The sequence below is a fragment of the Malaya genurostris genome, chromosome 3, assembly GCF_030247185.1.
Source record: "Malaya genurostris strain Urasoe2022 chromosome 3, Malgen_1.1, whole genome shotgun sequence".
Taxonomy (NCBI): Eukaryota; Metazoa; Arthropoda; class Insecta; order Diptera; family Culicidae; genus Malaya; species Malaya genurostris.
Genome location: NC_080572.1, coordinates 209,658,714 through 209,673,941, shown reverse-complemented (window position 1 = coordinate 209,673,941; position 15,228 = coordinate 209,658,714). Strand labels below are relative to the sequence as shown.

General features: G+C 37.2%; 2 protein-coding genes across 2 annotated transcripts; both read left to right on the top strand.

Moving 5' to 3' along the window:
• The first annotated feature begins 183 nt into the window (after positions 1-183).
• Positions 184-4,291, top strand: LOC131435147 (WASH complex subunit 5). Its single transcript, XM_058602735.1, has 6 exons — positions 184-515; positions 568-862; positions 932-1,415; positions 1,472-3,092; positions 3,147-3,971; positions 4,036-4,291. Exons 1-6 carry the CDS (start codon positions 391-393, stop codon positions 4,187-4,189), a joined length of 3,504 nt encoding a protein of 1,167 aa, XP_058458718.1. The 5' UTR covers positions 184-390; the 3' UTR covers positions 4,190-4,291.
• A 5,494-nt stretch (positions 4,292-9,785) lies between these two features.
• LOC131438699 (peroxiredoxin-6) lies at positions 9,786-10,747 on the top strand. The gene has a single exon (XM_058608875.1). It carries the CDS (start codon positions 9,952-9,954, stop codon positions 10,606-10,608), a length of 657 nt encoding a protein of 218 aa, XP_058464858.1. The 5' UTR covers positions 9,786-9,951; the 3' UTR covers positions 10,609-10,747.
• Positions 10,748-15,228: the final 4,481 nt, after the last annotated feature.

Below are 15,228 nucleotides of genomic sequence, written 5' to 3'. Positions count from 1 at the left end.
TGCCATTATTTTTCCACCCGCGTTGATGGGTTGTGTTTCCGCGGTTTCTATCACAACATCACGTACATTCTCAACATAGAATATGTATTTTGTCATAATTTTGGTAGAAATGCAAGCGTGTATTAGTGTGTCGAACAGTCAAAATGAAAGCTTTTAGCTAGGTTGCCAATTTTATGCTCAAATGCTGCCGGGTCGTTATGATTTCTATGCTGCACTTCGGCTCACTTTTCGATGGGGATGTTTGTTTACTTTTTTTATGCTTTCGTGATAGTATTGAATGGTGGGATATGATGGTTTTGTCCTAATTATGATTGATTGAATCATTTTAGAGTGCTTATATGAAACAGCTGATGCCTTGACAGTTGTGCCGTGTGCCGACCAAGTGAAACAATGGCTGCAGAATTCTTAGCAGAAAACAATGTCTGCGGACAAACAATTTTACAGATTGTGGCAGAGGGTAATACCATTATCTGTGAGTTGTTGCGTCTAAACGAATTCATACCGGAAATTTTCTGGTAAGTTGTGCAATGTACAGTGCGAATGAAATTATGATATTTGTTTTTACAGTTTGAAAACTAAAGAGGAGCAGCAGAAATATGCTGAGATAATCATGGATTTTAGCTATTTCCAAATTTCTGATGCACAGGAAGCGAAGATCGAAACCGACGATAAACTTCAAGCACTAGATGAGGAAATACGCGAAAGTTATCTTGTTATACTAAACAGATTCTACATTGTATTTGAAAGCATTCATAAATATATCAAGGAATTGAACAGCTTTATTACCGAGCTTAACACGGGAATGTTTATCCAGCAATCGATGGAAAAGGTATTCCAGGACGAAGAAGGCAAACAGTTGATGGTAATTTACTGTCAAAGTGGAGTTTTATACGCTAACTGCTTTGACTGGCTCTATTTCGTATGATTTTAGTGCGAGGCCCTATATTTGTACGGCGTGATGCTACTGGTAGTAGATTTGCAGATTCCTGGCCTAGTTCGCGAGCGTATGCTTGTAGCTTACCACAGATACAGTGCACTGAAAACTGACGGTGACAGTAATATAGACGAGGTTTGTAAACTTCTTCGGTCAACTGGGTTTAACGAGGGATCAAGCATCAAAAAGTCCAACTATCCGGAGGACTACTTCAATCGAATTCCGGTGAATGCCACTTACATAGAGATGGTGATCGGTCGACTTCGTTCTGACGACGTGTACAATCAGATATCCGTCTATCCCCTGCCGGAACACCGCTCGACTGCGTTGGCTAATCAGGCGGGAATGTTATATGTGTGTTTATTCTTTGCTACGAATGCGCTACACAACCAAGCGGCTCGGATGCGCGAGATTGTAGATAAATTTTTCTCCGATAATTGGATTGTATCGTTCTATATGGGTATAACGGTTAACTTACTGAGTGAGTATGATTTGGTAGGTAAAGTTCTCCTCTCGTTAACTTGAAATATTTGCTAGATGCATGGGATTCGTTCAAAGCAGCAAAATCTGCGATGCTCAACACATTTGATAATACCAATTTGAAGGAAATCTGCACTCAACAGAAACGCTCTATGGAAACATTGTTGAATCGAACCCGGAACATCCTGAAGGAAGGAAATTTGACCGAGCAGAAATTGTTGGATAACATTCCCAAGGTGACGGCCCTGATACGGGAGTGTAACATCACTGTTCGCTGGGTAATGTTGCATACCGGGCAACCCGTGATCGACATCGGCAGTCCAGCTTCCACGAAAAAGTGTCAACAGGTAAAGGCACTGATTGAGAGTGAAATCAATTTTAAAGGGATTGAATTTTTCGAATTGCTTCTGAATACGGCTCAGCTGGAAGTGAAGATAAGAGAAATCCTAAAAACCATCCTGGACGAAAGGGTGAAACGATGGGATGAGTTTAAAAAAGAATCCTGTGAACGGATTCAAGAACTGGCGGATGCATATTCAGGTGCGAAACCTTTCGGTAAGATGAAAAAGAATGATAGTTTGAGCAAATGGTTTTTAAACATTCAGAAGGAGATCACGAAGCTAAGTAATGAGGACAAAGATTTGAGTGTTTCCGGAAGAACCATTATTCAGTTGATTCAAGCATTGGAGGAAGTGCAGGACTTTCACGATCTCAACAAGAACATGCAAGTTAAACAGAACATGCTCGAGACACGACAGTATCTGCACCAAATGTTTCACACAATAAACATACGAGAAGACGATTTAATCAATTTACAACTGATAGGAGATTTCAGTTATGCTTGGAGACTGATTGACAGTTACGCTCCGATGATGCAGGAAAATATAAAAAAGCAACCGAGTTTGGTTATAAAGCTGCGATCGACTTTCCTGAAGTTGGCCTCTGCCTTAGAGATTCCACTACTTCGACTGAACCAAGCGGAAAGTGAAGATTTGATGGATGTTTCCAAATACTACAGCAACGAGTTGGCTAACTTTGTCAGAAAGGTAGTGCAAATCATTCCGGAAACCATGTTTTCCATACTGGCTCAGATCATCGAACTGCAAACGAACGTAATCAAGCAAATTCCAACGCGAATGGAAAAGGAAAAGTTGAAAGAATATGCTCAATTGGAGGAACGATTTGTGATCGCCAAGCTGACCTATTCGGTGTCGACGTTTACCGAGGGAATTCTAGCAATGAAAACAACGTTGGTCGGGGTTGTTGAGTTGGATCCGAAGCAACTGCTCGAGGATGGCATACGGAAGGAGTTTGTTAAAAATGTGTCCGATGCTTTTCACAAAAATCTCACATTCAATGCCAAGGCCAAAGAATCCGAACTGGACACCAAATTGGCTTCACTCCACAAGATAATCGATGGTTATAAGCGATCGTTTGAGTACATCCAGGATTATCTGGATATTCATTGTTTACGTATTTGGAATGAGGAGATGCAACGAATTATTGCTTACAATGCGCAGCGCGAATGTAACCCGTTCAACAAGAGTAAAATCCAGGAATGGGACTCGGAGTATCAGAGCAGTACGATACCGATTCCAAACTACGAACCAATCGACATGGCATCGATTACGTTTATAGGCAGGTTGGCGCGTGAAATTTTGCGAATTACTGATCCCAAGTAAGTTGTTTATGATTACCCAATTGCCCACTACACTAATAATTACACTTTCAGGATTACCACTTATGTTGAAATCTGTAAGACCTGGTATGATCAGAAAACGCACAAAAGTATTCTTACCAACAAGTTTGCTAGTCGGATAATCGAAACGTTGGGCCCACCTGGTTTGATTGGCATTGATAAGCTGTACTCGTTTCTGATAATAACCGAAATGGAAAACTTTTTGATGACAATACACCGCAAACTGGAGCAGGAAAATGTTTGGTATGACGCGTTGAGCAACGTCGAAACAGAGTTGCACAAATCCGACTATGTGGAAAATCCTGTCAAAACCTACACCAGTCTTATGTCAAATTTTACCCGCATCTGGTCTCAGCTGCAGGATTGGATACTGCGGATAGGTCAGAAGCAGATCCTCCGAACGCATGTTGCATTTGAACTGAACTGCAGTTGTAAGTTGAAATCCACCAAACTGGAATCGTCTTTGCGGGCTCTGAATGATGCCATTCTATTGGACGTGAAACGGCATTCCTTGGATGACGCGAAACCTCTTCCCAGTTCAGATTTGGTGTTTGAGCTGAACAAATACCTCGAATGTGCCGGATTGTACGATCCGCATCGAAAAATCTACACCACCCGTAGATGTCCGCAATATTTATCACTTCTGGCATTTTTGTTTGTGATCGCACATTTACCACGTTTTCAATACATGAAGAATGTGAACAGTTTGATCGCGAAGAAGAAAAACGACCCAATCGATGGATTCCCCGTTGTTGTAGGATTGCTAGCGATTTTCAGACAGTTTCAGGACGGCGAACTGAATTTGTTCATCCAATATATTTGTCAGTACGTGATGTCTTATGTTGACGTGAATTTAAAGTAAGATCAAAATCTCGGCTTTGAAGCATTAAGTGAATCATTTCAAGTTAATTTCATTTTACAGGTCAAAGCAGGAAATTTGCATAGACGCTATTATGGCCATACGATTTCTGGAGATTTTCACTCGAATAGCGGATATTCCGCGTAAATATCTGGAGCAGTACATTCCGGACTCGGTTCTAAATCAGTATGAATTCCTATCAGGCGGCAAATCTTGACCCACCCAAGAATGGTGGTGTTTTGGAAGTTAAACTTGCTGACATTATTCAATGGTTTCTAACTGCATGCCATAAAATGTGCTACATAAGTGTCAATAAGAATCCGATCATTATCTATCACAGAATCCCAAAATCCTTACTTACTTAAATACATAGGAGCTAAAGCCCTGGGGTGTCCTTTGTTGTATTGAGCATTCGACTCCAACTAGTTTGGCCCATGGCTGTTGTTCAAGGTACGGATACTTTAGATTTCACTCCACTTCATCGATCCATCTTCTACTTTGACCCGAACATGTTCAAGACCCATTGCCATAGGTCTGCGGTCTCGTATTCTTGTGAAAGATCCAACTCATCGAATCCGTCCAATTTTTGTTGTGCGTAAGATAGTTCATACCCAGGGTCGGTGAAACCACAGAAAACAGATATACAGGCTCACATATGAACTGTATGTAAAATCTGCTCATTCAGCGTGGCGAACACTTGCAGATGTCACCGCGATCGACACAATTTTGGGAGTAGCACTCACTTAACGGTAAATTTTTGTTTTTGCTGGTGGTTAAAAAGTTTATCTTTGTTTTATTTCGATTATGTGATTTATACGACAGGAAAAGTAAGTTGACTTTTACACTTAAGGAAATCGTTGGGGAAGTGTACAAATGATTGTAGTTGGAATAATTTTGTTGTTGTTATTGTTTCGGAACGTAGTGGAAAGTTTTGAAAGATCGCGGCGAATGGTCGAGTAGGTGGCAGTAGTGTTTCCAAAGCAAAGTCGCAGATTTATTTGCTTCGCTCTACGATTATTTCGCTGAATCTCGGTAAAATAATTTCCGAGATTTGCACCACCGAGTACTCGGTAATCATATCGGCAAAAGATAAAATTGCTGAGTGTTTCGGTAATCTCTAATTTGACAAACGTCAGTTATTACCGAAATCGTCAACAAAAAGATTACTGTCTGCTCGACCTAACCTGAATGTTCGGCAAAAGCAACGAAGTGGAAATCATGAATTACTGAAAGCAGTTGAAAGTAAAGAATTTGTTTTTTTTTATTGTAAACATTCAATTGGGGATCAAGATATAATTTTATTTCTTTATAAACGTACAAAAAACACCACATTGCTTGTTGCGGGGACGTATAATTGTAGAATATATAATTCGGACTAAACACCGATTATCGATTATGTTGGTTGACATGTCGTTGAAGTTCTTCGGCATATCCTATAATGACTTCCCGGCAGTGAAAGTAGGATCTGGAAGGAGCTTTCTATAAACAATCAACAGTAATTTGGAGTTATTATACTTACTGGATTCTCATGTCTTCCTTTTAGACCAAATCCATTTATGCTAATGACCATCGGAAATGTTCTCCGAAATATTTTGTTAGAAAATAACTGCGCAGTGTTAAGCGAAAATGTTAAACGTAAGTGACAGTTGTTAAGCCGAATTTCGGCAAAAGCCAACACATATTTCGACTTTTCGGCAAACGCATTTTCTAATTTCGGGATAATCCTTAATTACCGATGAGTTCAGCACAAAGCTTTGCAAAATTTCGACAAAAAGATGCACTTTGCCGAAAAATCAGTAAAGCTACACTCTTAGAAAAAATGGAATTTACGCTTGACGTAAATTAAAGCATGCCGTAATTTATTCGGTGATGACACAATATTACATTTTTTAACATGTAAAAATAAATTTTGCGTCTATATCGATGTAAGCTTCAGCTAAATTAACTGTGAAGTTAATGATATGACTTATCTTTACATGCTTTGAAATGTGAATGAAAGTGAATCGCGACGCTCCTTTTATGTGCATCTATCAAGATGTAAATTTTTCTAAGTGTGTACACTCCTAAAAAATCGTGTAAATTTACGTCTTCTGAGACCCACATATACGAGCGTCAAAAATGACTCATTTTTGCAGTAGATCCAACACATATTTCATTAATTTTGAAATATTTTTAAATTCTGAAGCATGTGAATTTACACGTCTGCTTTAAAAGTAGTGTATGTTCGACACATATGTTAATAATTCTTGTAAAATTCAGCCATTTTACAAAACACGTTCTTATAATTTGAGTCATACGAGGATTTACGTCACCAGTAAATTTCATAATTTTTTGTTGTGTACTAAATGTATCTCGGAAAACATAATATAGATTACTGAGCAATCTTCAAAATTGCGTGTTGCCGATCTGTTTCGGCCTTACCGAGCTCGAGAATTGGTTTTAAATGTCAAATGTGCAAGTACCTTGTGGTTGTATTGTATTTTTGACTTCTCTCGTAACTATAGTTTTTTTTACATATTAGAAGATTTAATCGACGACATTTAATACTCTGTCATTACCATAAGACATTACGACAGGCTTGAATTTACTTCAAGTCAACTGTTTTTTCAAAGAAGGACGAATCTATCTTTGACAGCAAATTGAGAAAAACGTCGATGAATGTTTCGATTTTGATTTCAAATCCTATTTAGAAATTTTCGTATGTTCTCAGAACAATTTTTGATTAGACGATGAACTGTTGGTTCATCTTTAAAAGGCATGCAAATTTTACCACATTCCTTCTATATCTACTGAATAAATCAACATAAAAGGAGTTTCGCCCTTTTTCGATTTGTTTACTTCTATGCTTCCTGTGTGAATTATGAAGTTTTATCGTCTCATTTACTATTTCCTGTAGTAAAAGGTTCGGAAACCATCTAAAATAAAGAATATAAATAGTCTCGCCCTTTATAGTTCTTTGTATTGCAAATATTGAGATTTTTACAGAAGCCGAATTTTTAGCAAAATTGTAGGATTTTTAAGCATTTATTGGTATGTTAACTTTTGTAAGATTCGTCCATCTTTGAAAAACAGCTGAAGTGTAAGTTTCATTTTTTCTAAGAGTGTATTCTATCATTGAAATAGTGCACGTTTGCTAGTATGTTGTGCAACAAGTATATGTTTCTGAATCTATTATCCGTAATTAGTATGTAACATATCAAACTTCTCGGTAGATCTCCAAATAGTTTTTATATCGTTTATTTATACCTAGCTTTAACCTGTTTGCGGTCGTTCGCCGGGATTTCCGAATAGTAATATACGTTTAGTGAAAATCAAATATGACAACCACTTAAGCCTGCTGGCGTTAGAAAATGTTCCTCAACGATTCCGGTTTCAACAATCTTAGGCTCGTTTGGAAGGTATTATTGGAATTTGTTTCGATAACATTAATATAATTAATGGTATGATGATATCACATTAATTGTTTTAGATATGATTCAAACTCAAACAACGGAAAGAATGTGCTAGAAATACTAGGATTAGCAAACATTTGTCTTTTTGCAGGACTTCCGGTCAGCGATGCCAAATCTATGGGACTATCCTTAAATTTACGGACACGTTTACACTTGTGTGTTGAATGTAGGAAAGTTGATGTATTCCTCGATGTATTTTTTTTAAATACCCAGAGTGGTGTGCAGTTCAGTATAGAAGGTCCTGCGGCTCAATGATTCATATTCAAACATTTTTTCAATTCTATTCTTCACCGCTTTTTTCAAATCTGCTCACTCTAAATGTATCAGAAATCAAAAATTGAAAATGAAAGAGGTTTCCATTGTCTTGGCTTAGTAGTTTAGTTTAGAGTATTAGATGCTGTTTGCGCAAGCCCATATTCGTATGTTCGGGCACAGTTCTGGAAGTCCATTGTTTCATCATCGCTGCTGTTGTTGTTGAAAATATCTATACTTGTCGCAGTTGATCGTTTAGATCAGGCAGGGGTTTCCAAACTATTTTGGGTCATGGGCCCCTTTACTAAAATTAACTTAGGCCTCAGACCCCCATCAACAAATTCCTTTGAAAATTCAATTTCTTGCTTTTTTAATATTGATGAAAAATAATTACCAATTTCTGCGAATGGTAAAAATACACAACTTTTTTAGCCTGAATATTTCAAATAACAACTTATATCAAACAATCGGGGACAATCGAATTCGATTCCTAGACCTCGTCGACCACCATAGTCAGTTTTCGTTTACGTCGACCCCCGCAAAAAGGATTTCGACCCCAAGGGGTCTATATCGACCACTTTGGGAACCCCTGGTTTAGATGATGATGATGATGATGATGAGAAAGACCATGTTTTTCCCTGACAAAGTCCTCCTCATGCATTAGTATGGTATATTTGAACTCTATTTACGAATTGAATACTTTCAATTTGTCGCGCTCGAGATCAATAAGAATTAACCGTGGTTGCGGGTGTTTAAATTTTGTAGAAAAGTTAAACAATCACACTGAAAACCGACTTTTGGACAGAAGCCCGGAAGGCCGTATGTCATTTGCCATTCGCCTCAGTTCGTCGAGATCACAAAAAATCTGTTCGTAACAATGCCACTTGATTGCATCGAAGACGGTCGAAGCGATTTGCACTAACTTATACTCAAATGGAAGATCTTTTGGTTATCGCTCGGTTCAAGAGATTTTCTAAATAAAACTCCGTGACTGAAACTTTCACTTCCGAGATTTTTATTAATGAAACAAACATCCACAAAACTCTGATCCTCGAAGTTCACAAGTGATTTTTTGTATCAGCGAAACTTGACGACGAATTTTTACCCATAGAAATGTCTCTAAAGAGAATACCAAAAGGGAGCAGAGTCTCCGAAGTAATTCGAGCAAGATTTAAATATTATATTTTAATCTATAAAAAAATCTATTGAAAAAATTCACAACTAAATCGCAACTGAGAAATAATTTCTGCGATATTCTCGATGCACTTGCGATGCGATACACAAATAGTGATTATAGCGACGAAAGGCTGTTTTAATTCCAGCTGGTTGATTACACTGCACTATTTAGATTAAACCCAATTAAACGCTATTTAGTATGAATTTGATTTATAGAAGTAACATAAATGCAGCATGTCTCAAACACACAGCAAGCACAGCGTTTGAATGGCGCGTTTGAATTGGCGTAGCGAAAGCCTGCGCTACTATTACTTTTGTGTATGATATTCAAGCTAAATTGGCTAATATTTTTAATCAGTTGCAAAACATACAATGTGATTGGTTTTGCCTTTCTCATATAGAAAGGTTATGCAATCACTTGAAAAACCGACTAGTGAAAATTGTGTGTGTGTGTGTGTGTGTGTGTGTGTGTGTGTGTGTGTGTGTGTGTGTGTGTGTGTGTGTGTGTGTGTGTGTGTGTGTGTCAAATGTAATAGGGTAAAGTGTGATCAATATTGTACACCGTCACTTAAACCGGCGAAACAAAAAACGTAAAAAAAATTCTATACTGGTCTCAAAACAACACAAATCGATAGCCATTATCAGTAGGCAACTAAACGAACCGATTCCGGCTATCCTGGTTTCCGTTATCCGGTTCGCAATGGAAATTTTATTGATTTCTCTTATGAAAATTATTGAGAAAGTCACCAGTACACCACTAGGGGAATGAAAACAGGTTTTATGATAACGAACAGTACACCATTTCTCAACATCTACTTTGAAAAGAAGGCAAATTTTTATCAATCATGCATTTTTTTTCTCTGACTTTTACTGGCTCAGACCATCAGATCCATAAAGTATCAATCATGCATATTAATGTTATATCTACCAACGAACTGGCAACACGGCGAATTCTAAAGCACATGGCATGTGGAAACATCGCAGTTCAATTATCTGTTTACATTGCCGGCATATATAAACAGTATCGAGCTTCATTCAACGACAGTGCATTGCTGCTATCGCTTATCAAACGTTGGTTGATTGTAAAGTTATTGCCGAGATGGTTCTTAACTTAGGCGACAAGTTTCCAAACTTTACCGCGGATACTACGATTGGTCAAATCGATTTCCATAAGTGGGCCGGCGACTCATGGGTTGTGTTATTCTCACATCCAGCAGATTTCACTCCGGTGTGTACCACAGAACTGTCGGCTGTCGCTCGATTGGTTCCGGAGTTTGCCAAACGAAACGTAAAACCAATTGCTCTGTCGTGTGACTCAGCTGATTCGCATACGAAATGGATTGATGATATTAAGGCTTACGGTAAGCTGACTGAATTTAATTATCCCATTATTGATGACGAGAAGCGCGAATTAGCGGTCAAATTGAACATGCTGGACAAGGATGAAATCGGAGCAGCCGGTTTACCATTGACGTGTCGAGCTGTTTTTATCATTGATCCACACAAGAAACTTCGATTATCGATTCTGTATCCAGCCACCACGGGGCGAAATTTTACTGAAATTTTGAGGACAATTGACTCGATGCAACTAACGGATCGAAGCAAAGTGGCTACGCCGGCAGATTGGGTCCAAGGTCAGGAATGCATGGTACAACCAAGTGTCAAAGAGGAAGAATTGGCCTCTCTATTCCCGGGCGGTGTTTCGAGTGTTGAGCTACCCTCGGGTAAAGCATATCTTCGAAAGACCAAGCTGTAGGTGAATGTGCTGATAGAGCATTACACAGCATTCCTGCGAAAACATCATCTGCTTTATACGAGCCGTTTACTTATAATTGATTGATCTGTCTCATGTTACTTACAATGTCAATAAATAATGTACACAAATACAACAGCAATATTGATTATTATTCATGTTGCATATCTAACGGAAGCTATTATAATGAACAGGTGTAGGTCTATTGTACCAATCAATTCCACCTTAGTCCTCCTTTTAAGATTTCACACACTTTCCAAGAAGAATTGTTGTCATGATGCAGAATGACTGGTCGTTTTTTGATTAATTCACTACTTCCTTCTGATCCCACCACTCACCAGCGTTGTTCTTTTCCCAAAACGATTCGGCCTTACATTCGATGTTAGTGATTGTCCTCAAGTTGTTCATGATTTTTTGCATGTCGGAAAAAACAACATGTAAAAAAAACTCATGCCTTTTTCATTTGATTGGACAAGAAAACTATTAAATGCTGAAAATACTCTCCTGGATTGAATTTCGATATGTTAAACAAAGAATAAAAGTATGTTTCCTGCTTGAAGCCAATAAACCAACCTACAAATTAGTGCTTCAGGTTCGCAATATATTTAAATGAATTGTATGTGCCATTTGTTGACAGAATAACGACATTTTAAACGTGCCCACTTGATAACTGCATACGTACAATAGAATAACGAATTAGTTAATACAAATGTTAACGTAGATTCATTTTCATCATCTTGGTTTGCACTGATTTGACCTTACGCACTTCATGTTATGGGCACTTATTACACTCCCTACCACTAAAATATCACAATTATTTCTGACGTATAAGTAGTATCTGTACTTATCAAGAAGTAATGTTTCTCGTCGAGTCCGGTCAATTTCACTTTAAAATCCTACCTGTAACCTCATCCAAAAGTATCAATTCTCTCCAAATTAGATAACAAGAATTACCTGTGGCAATCAATCTATTAACTCCGGAGATATGCTGGAACATACATACAAACATCCATCCATTTCTATTAATATAGATTTTAAGAATAAATACAATCACTGCAGTTTTTCTTTATAACGGGTCTCATCGATACTATCCAGTTAGGTTTGTTGGGTTGTTGATTCATTTGTCACCCCTACGTCTATCGATTCGTCGTTGTTGATGCCGCTTTAGTTGTAGTTGTTGTTGGATGAATCGTAATAATTTTCAATTTTATCGAAACTGGATAAACCTATAATCGTAATCATTTAGGTTTTGGTATCTAATCAATACCGGTTTGAGCTAAACTCTGTGCATAACTCTTTCAATTGTCGTACGTTTTGCCTTCGGCTCATCAGTGCATTAGCAGATTATGTTGGATTTCTAATGCCCCTTGGCGATTCACAACAACCCGCTACGCAGATGTGAAGTAAATGCTATTTGAAAATTGCTAAAACGATTTTTACAATATTAGATTCGAATGAAAGGCTTAATAAACTTCCGGTTTCAGAGTTCTAGGGTGATGAGTGAGAAAAACTTCAATTTCACCAGTGCAGTTTTTAACATAGCGATGTAAGAAACAGCAACTTCATAGAAACTGAATGTTAATGTTTTCTAGATGGCGCAAATGGTGTTCAAAATGCATCATGCTTTGAGGTACATCGATTTCTCATATAAACTCTGCTTAGGAAATAGTACTGGGGATTGATATCATTCCCACCCAAACTCTCAACAACATGATGGTAACCAATGGCGATCAAACATACATAAAAAATCGAATTTACTTGTTTTTTTAGGAGAAATCGCTCATTATCGAGCTTTTCTATGAGCTACTCAAAATTGGGTAGAAAAAAATGTGGGTATTATATAAATAACCGATTACTTTTTTTGTGTTTATAAGGGGTAGTGAATAAATCATTATCTACTAACTTTGATTTAATCGTAAAAAATAGGTAGCGAGTGATTGTGAGTAGGTTTCTCTACCAAAAATAATGTAACGGCTGATAAGAGTGCAGGATAGGATAAAGAATAAAGAGGAGAGTTCAGTTTGATGCATTACCTACTTTCCGAAAGGCTGACGACTCATGGACTTGCATATGTGTCGCATATTTTAAAATTCGGGTAGATATGATGTTTAGGATTCGCTCTAAGCTATAGATGACGATGATGAAGAGACTTCATGAGCCATATTAATTGTATTTTTTTTCGAATTACTCGCCTCCATACGAAAAATAAATAAAAATTAACGTCTACTTAGCAAAGTAAATGGCACATAATTGCAATCTTAATGACTTCATTCATTATATTCAGTAATTATTTACGAGTGATCAGAGAGCCTTTGATATAATTACCAACGACATTGCGATAGCAGATGAACTTGGCATCGGCTCAGGTGTGGTTCATTGGATTATCTCTATAATTGCCACCTAGTTGCCAAATTGAACAATTGTGTTTCCAAAGAGATACTTGCTTATTCTATAATTCCACAAGGAAATCATTTTGGATCTTGGTTCTTCGTTTTAGTCTTTATCATAAATAAAGACTATGCAATCACTATGAAAACCGTCTAAAGTCCCGGAGGCCCGAATGTCATATACCATTCTATTCAGCTCGTCGAGTACGCAAAACGTCTGTGTGTGTAATAATAATAATAATTAATTAATGACTGATTTTTACTAACTGAGATTCAAATGAATCTTATGGTCCGGTTCCGAAAGCATAGGAAATAGTGCTTACAAACTCTAAAATGGAACGAACTCACTTTTCTCAGTAGTGGTTTGGCCGAAGTAAAAACTAACTTAGATTCAAATGAAAGATCTTATGATTCCTTACATATCTCCTGAATTTCATCCGGATCTGATTCCCGGTTCCGACATTACAAGGTGATGAGTATCTTTTTGCCTTTCTCTATAGAAAGGTATTAGAATTGCTGGAAAATCGACTTTCGAACGGAGCCTCGGAGACTCATAGTGTTATATACCATTCGACTCAGTTCGACGAGATCGGAAAATGTCTGTGTGTGTATGTGTGTGCACTTTTCGAAGATATTTGAACGCGCTCAATTTTCTCAGAGATGGCTGAACCAATTTTAACAAACTTGGGCTCATTTGAAAGCTACTGTCGGGCCATTAATCAAGTTCAAAGATCAAATGGCTGTGACTTTTGGTTCCAGAGATATGATTGTATAAGTGACGTAACCGACTTTTACAAATTTATGCTCGCTTGAAAGCTACTATCGGACCATTGATCAAGTTCGAAGACCAAATGGCTGTGACATTTGGTTCCGAAGATATAATGGTATAAGTGACGTAACCGACAAAACGTCGTTTTCTACCGCTCTAATGTATATAAGGGTGCCAATATTTTGGGATCCCCTCTAATTTCGTAAAGCGCTACTGTTCAAAAGTTTAATTACCTCGAAAAAAGTCCATGGGTAAGAGGTTAAAGTTTGAAAATTTTCGATCTTGAAAAAGCACCATAGGGGTGAGTACATGAAATTTCCAAAATTGAAAATTTTTTTCGATGCCAAAAATCTTAAAATTGCATGAAACGTCGAGATTTAGTGTTATTTCAAAAAAAAAATTTTTCGAAAAAATTGACTTTCTGATACTTTTTTTTCGAGATGACACTAAATCTCGACGTTTCATGCAATTCTAAGACTTTTGGGATCAAAATTTTTTTTTCGATTTCGAAAATTTCATGTATCTTCCCCTATGGTGATTTTTCAAGATATATGAAAATTCCACTAAATGGACTAAGAAGGGTTTTTTTAGATTAGCATCACTCTTGTCATACAAAATGGCAACGCAAATGTCAAACTCTAGTTTGGGAAAATTATGCTGACTGTGTGACATAAACACTGAAGCATGTTTTTGTGAACTACTCTAATCAATCTGAATCAATTGTTGTCAACATTAGTATCGGAATTTATGTAATAAAAGTATGAAATATATTTTCATGAGACTGTTATGAAAGAAGAGAAAGGCATTATCACACCACTAGGTGGATTAAGAAGGGTTTTTTGTAGGTAGTCACAGTGGCAGCAGTCCCTTGCTTCAGTTCTACACCCTTGATTAGATTTGCTTCTATGAGCTTCTATTTTAAATCAACACACAGAGGTTCCTAGGCTATGGTGCCCACTTGATCACTGTTTCTTTGTGCTGATTCAAATAGATTGTATAAAACTGTCCTTATAATGTGTGGTTGTGTTTTATAGTTTAGTTGTTTTTGTAATGACAATGGTCGTAGATCTGATTTGTGATAATGTAAATAGTCGTATGTGGTTCTTGTAATGGTCTGTATGAAATGTAATGGTATTAATTGTAATAGTAATATTATAATGTAATAATGGTTATGGTAATAACAATAATAATAATCTTTTAAATGGGTTTACCTGTTGGGTACTTGATGTTTTTTAATATACTTATCTTATTCGCTATACTTATCCGTTATTTTTCCGTTTCTTTTTTAAAATATATCTGATATTTTGCATCATTCTTCCTTTCCAAGTTTAAGAGCTTCTCTTAGTTCGATTTTTCAGTTTTCTCAGCGTGAATTAATTTCATATGGAATAGAAATGTTGAGTTAGTAATTATGTACACGCAAACATACTCACACACACACATACATACATGTACTCCACAAGCAAA